The sequence below is a fragment of the Fukomys damarensis genome, unplaced genomic scaffold (assembly GCF_012274545.1).
Source record: "Fukomys damarensis isolate Sample0158 unplaced genomic scaffold, DMR_v1.0_HiC HiC_scaffold_23, whole genome shotgun sequence".
Lineage (NCBI taxonomy): Eukaryota > Metazoa > Chordata > Mammalia > Rodentia > Bathyergidae > Fukomys > Fukomys damarensis.
Window position 1 is genome coordinate 36893288 of NW_022900935.1, and position 5482 is coordinate 36898769.

Genomic DNA, 5482 nt, shown 5'->3' on the forward strand with positions numbered 1-5482 from the left:
AAAAAAAAAAAAAAAAAAAAAAAAAAAAAAAAAAAAAAGGCTGAGATGCAGAGAAGTTAATTTACCCATAGTTACACAGCTAGAAAGTACTGAATTTCATATTCAAATGTTCTGTCACCCTGAGACTTTGAGTCTCTACTCTTACCACAGTGCTAAGCTGCCTTTTATAAATGGCACACTTACTATGAAGGTATTTGCATTTATTTATTCAGCCTTCATCTTCTTTGATCTTACAGGCGCACTAGGAATTTTGCAGGCACTTAAAGCATTTTCCAGAATTTATATGCATACTACTAGTACATAAATGGTACTAAAAGAGGAGTAACATTTTAACTTCTGAAGAGAGAATTAACTGTTGCTGTCTTGTTAACACTAGATTTTCTAAATTTAAGCTTTTAGAGAATAATATGTTAGATATGAATAAATAATTATCATATTAATGATCATAGAAACAGTGGAGAATTATATCGGGCAGGAATTTGTGTCTTATGTATGGAGAGCTGTGTGTGCCTATGTGTATAAAGGAGGAGAGGTACTAACTCTGTTTTATTTTTTTTTTTTTTTTTTTTTTTTTTGGTACTGGGGATCGAACCCGGGTCCTTGCGCTTGCAAGGCAGGCCACCGAACCGCTGAGCTAAATCCCCAGCCCTTGGTTGTAGCTTCTAATAGTGATAACTTTTAAGAAGAGTTTTAAAGTGTGGGATTTTGTCAAGTTAAATTATGGCCTAGCTGCTGGAGCCAATCTATTTAATTAAAATCTGCAGTCACAAATTCATCATTGGGAAATGGTGTACTGTCTTTCCTCCCAACATTGTGAAATCTGAAACAGAAAAAGGAAACCTAGTTTCCATTCATTGCAACTGTCGGAAAATGGAACTACTTTTCTAATTTTTCTACCAGGGAGTTATAGTGCAGAAATGTTGTTTTTACATGGACATGTATTCCTGTGTCTTGAATTTTAAAATGTGAGTGTGGGGCCGGGGATTTATTTCAGTGGCACCATGCCTGCCTTGCAAGCAAAAGGTCCTGAGTCCGATCCCTGGTACCAAAACAAACAAACAAAAAATGTTGAATATATATGTTTTCAGGGGGAAAAAATGTCCCTTTTTAAAATATTTCATTAGGAAGTAATCTAAATTCTACATATTATAATTAGTCACAGATATTTGGTATACATTTGTAATTGGAAATCTATAGATGCATATGTATATATGCCTGTGTGTGTATGTGATTAAATTACATGAATATAGCTTATAGATTTTTAGCTTTGACTTTAAATACAAATAAATACCTATGAGTCATATTAAAATAGGCTCAGCAAAGAGCAAATCCGAGAACTGCAGCAGCAGATTGAAGACCTCCAAAAGTCTTTGCAAGAACTTGGCTCCAAGTCTGAAGGTGAAAGTGTGAGTAACTTAGAACTTATAATAATTCTGTTGTGTATGAATTCTCTTAATGGTTCCTGACAGCTCAATTAATCTTGCACTTGAAAGTGCTACCTTTGTCATTGCGGACACCGTTAAATACCATATATATGTATATAAGAGATGCAGAGCTTTTGCCAAATTAGAGCCATTAACAGTATGTATTGTAAAGTGATTTCTGTCTCTCCCACTTCAGCAGATGCACCTAAGTTCATGAGTTTTGATTCAGAGTAGGCCACACTTAAGGGCCGCAGAACTTGCTGGGATTGTGACAGTGCTGCTTGAAAAAAATCCAAATGACAAAAATCAGCAATCACAATTATGTAAACCTCCAATAGGAAAATAGAGAATTGACAAAAAAGTTTCAACCAAAGATCGTTCAAGAAGTGAAGCACACTGACATGACAGGAGCCTCTGTGCAATATTGAAGATGTCACCTTGTTTCCCCACTTCCACATGTGCTTATTTATATCAGCCATTTTCTGATGGCTTTTGATGATCCCTAGTGTGATACAGAGATAAGAGGGCTTAAAAAGAGATCTAATTTAGCCTACACCTCAATATAGCTGCCAGTTCTATAATTTAATCTCACTAAGTGGAGAGGAAAGTACATATTATTGAGAGAGGGATGTATTTAATTAAAGATGCACTGAAGGAAGGTAGGGCTGGATACATGTCAGAGAAGCATAGATTGATTGAGACAGGATGATGGTTATGCCTGTGTAGCTAGTGGAGGGAAATCTAGAGTAAGTGGAGATGGAAAAGACAGTGAAGCAGAAGGTATTTGCTTTCTACCTTTTATATACTTAGTATGATTTTATCTTTTTTCCCCGGGGGTTCAGAAAATAGAAATTGTCTCATTCATCTCTCATATGCATATATACAGTGTCATATTTCCTCTAATATGAGATGTTTAGCCACGTCATTGAATACTTTGAAAATGGGCTTTGGGGGAGGAAATTGGGCTAGGGTGCTGAAAGGATGTTTTGATTTTTTTATCTTTTATTTTTTATTTACTGGTGTCCAAGTTATATTTCAAATGATGTGTTTTAAACCCTGCAACTATTTAATTGATAGAGAACTACTGTGACAATATAATGTTCTTTTCTTTAAAAGAGTAAATTTTACGCTTTAATTTTTTAAAGCAAAATCTAGTTGCTTCACCTTAGTGTTTACAGGAAAGTGCTTGCATTACTAATGATAAGATTTTATTAAGATAAATCTTAAAATGTTATTTTGAATGAATGATCCTTTAAAAATTTAAGTATTTGAAACTCCTCAATATATCACAGTCAGCTGGCATTTGCTATTCTTCAAGTTCACTTAGTTTTTATTGTGTTCAGAAGTACTTTTTCTTTCTGTCATTTTACTCTTCTTTCTTATCCTCCTTTCCTTTTTGATGTAAAAATCATACCAAGAGTTTTATGCTTTTAAAATATAATTAGAAACACAAAATTTAAAAACATTAACAATTTTACCTTTGAAACGAGGTAAAAAGATGTCTGGAAAATTCACCTTTGTAAAGGTAGTAATTTTACAGCAACTGTTTTTAATTTCATAGTCCAGCAAACTGAAGCAGAAGTTGGAAGCTCATATGTAAGTAAAACTGATATTGCATTTCAAATAGAAGAGGGGAGGGATTGTAAAAACTTCTGAAATTAATTTCCTTTTTCAGATTTGATGAAAAAAAGCAAATATCCTGATAATAATTGAATGTGCACCATTGTCACCAAAAAGTAAAAAGAAAAACCTGCTAAAAGTCTCAGCCTGACAACCGTCCCAAACTCATACATTTTAAAATTGTTAATATCATTTGGAGAGTTTATCAAAATTACTGGTACAACTATTACAACTAGGTTTATGGGCCTTAAACCTATAAAATAGCTCTTTTTCTTCCTGGAAGTTGAGGTTGACAAGGAAGAAATTTTAACACATTTTCCATCCATCATGTGCCGGGCTGTATACCTCCTCATGACAGCCAGGTATATTATGCAGGTACACTTTCCATTCACCGATGAGGAAACTAAAGGTGAGAAAGTAACTTGTCCAGATCCACAAATGGTAGGTGGCAGAGCCCAGTTTGCTTCCTTAGGTCTGTTTGACTCCAAGTCCATACTCTTTTCCACTACTTAGGGAAAAACTAACAGAGGTCCATGAAGAGTTACAGAAGAAACAAGAGCTCATTGAAGACCTTCAGCCAGATATAAGTCAAAATGGTAGGTATTTGTAAAACTTTGGGTCACACTGTATTACGGATTTACCTTCTCTGGTTGAAAGATACAAGAACTGTATAAAAAAGTCATCTTTACACAATATGTAGATACATTGCATTTAAGAACCACAGTAACTTACAGTGCTGAGTTAAGATACCTAAACTTAAAGAAAAATTGTAAATCTAATAGTGAACTGATTTTTATATAGGAATATCAAATGTTATAAGATGTAATAGAATGAATACTATGGGAATGTGAATAATTTCAAATCAGATTAAACAACTTCAAAATAATGCCTTGTGTTTTCTTACTATGGCTATGCTTACACTGGAAAGTTTATTTGCTTATTGAAATGATTAATAGAAAAATAGCTAGGTAAAGTAGGCTATAGATAATAATTGAACTACAACTATTGCTTGTAGTTCAAATGTTTGAGATAATTCGCTAGAAAGAAGAAATAGTTTTGCATTTAAATTCTCTTGTTTGAAAAACAGGTTCAATAAGTATCATTTCATTTGATGATGCGTTATTTTAAACAGGTAATAATCATGTTTCATTTTACTTTTACTAATAGTACAAAAGATCAGTGAACTTGAAGCTGCTCTTCATAAGAAAGATGAAGATATGAAAGCAATGGAAGAAAGATATAAAATGTACTTAGAGAAAGCCAGAAACGTGAGTGACCGCTTTCTTTTCCAGAGCTCAGGCCTTGGTGTGCCGTGTCTTAATGAGGCCTCATCCTCTGTCGGTTCTGCTCCTCTTGGGTCGGCATCTAGTCCCTCTGCTCTTTGTTGCCTTATCTTCCTATCGGGTTCCTGGGTGTCTCCATGTTGGTTTCTACTCTGTCAGCACCCTAGTGTCGGGCCAGCATCAGAGAACGCAGCATTACACGGACAGCTTAAATGCTGAATGTCGTGGCCCCGCTAGAGAACGGGACTACTACCTTGGAGCGAGCCTTTGGTTCTTAGCAAAATGAACCCAGAATTTTTATTGGCTAAAATTTAGGTTTTTAAACTTGTTTGAAATTATTTTAGGTTTTACTCTAGATTGGACAGTGAATGTTCTAATGATCATTAAATTATTCTTTTTCTTTGTTTCATATTTTTAAAAAATTTCTGTAAGTGCATGTTTTCCATAAAATCTTATTTTCTTAACTACTGTATATAAGCATTTTCAGATTAATGTAGTCTTTCTTCTATTGACTAAAAAGAGAATTTTATGGGGCAGCTTTAAAGTAGTTAAGTGTCAGCCTTTTTAATGTTTTAAAACTCATGTAATACTTATGAATTAAAGTAACAAAAGATGAAGCCAAGATCTCAAAGCATCAATTGATAGTTTACTCTGTGATCACATGGTGTTAGGTGTGAATGGAGAGAGGTTCAGCTCTGTGCAGTCATTCTGAGGCCCAAGCCCAGGGAGGTTCTGCCTTCAGCAAGTCTCTGCATTCACCTTACATAGTCCAGCTGGTACATAGGTTGCAGAGAAAATATTTGGTGGCTCAGGCCTGGAGGTGGCAGAAATCACTTTCATTCCCACTTCTTTTGCAAAACTCTGGCACATGGCCGTATCAGCCTGTAGGGAGGCAAACAGCACCACTATGTTTCTAGAGGAGAAAAGGAAATAGGCTTGCTTGATAAAGATTGGGGCACCTTTTGCCATAGTTAAGTTTCTTCCAATTGCAAGAGTTCACATACTTACATAAAATATAAAGTTAATTGCTACTAATATTTTTGTTTTTTTGTGGTACCAGGCATCAAACTCAGGACCTTGCACTTACAAGGCAGGTGCGGTGCCACTGAGCTAAATCCCCAGCCCCTGGTGTATTTTCTAACAGTATTCTTATGA

General features: G+C 35.0%; 1 protein-coding gene across 2 annotated transcripts in view; it reads left to right on the forward strand.

The window, feature by feature from the left end:
• The window catches only part of Hook1 (hook microtubule tethering protein 1), an 88372-nt gene that overhangs the window by 77347 nt on the left and 5543 nt on the right, over positions 1-5482 (forward strand). For both annotated transcript variants that reach the window (XM_033767268.1, XM_010610468.3), the window contains 4 exons: positions 1313-1406; positions 2986-3020; positions 3558-3640; positions 4212-4312. In XM_033767268.1, the coding sequence (XP_033623159.1) occupies positions 1313-1406; positions 2986-3020; positions 3558-3640; positions 4212-4312 (313 nt within the window). The remainder of the gene's footprint in view (positions 1-1312; positions 1407-2985; positions 3021-3557; positions 3641-4211; positions 4313-5482) is intronic.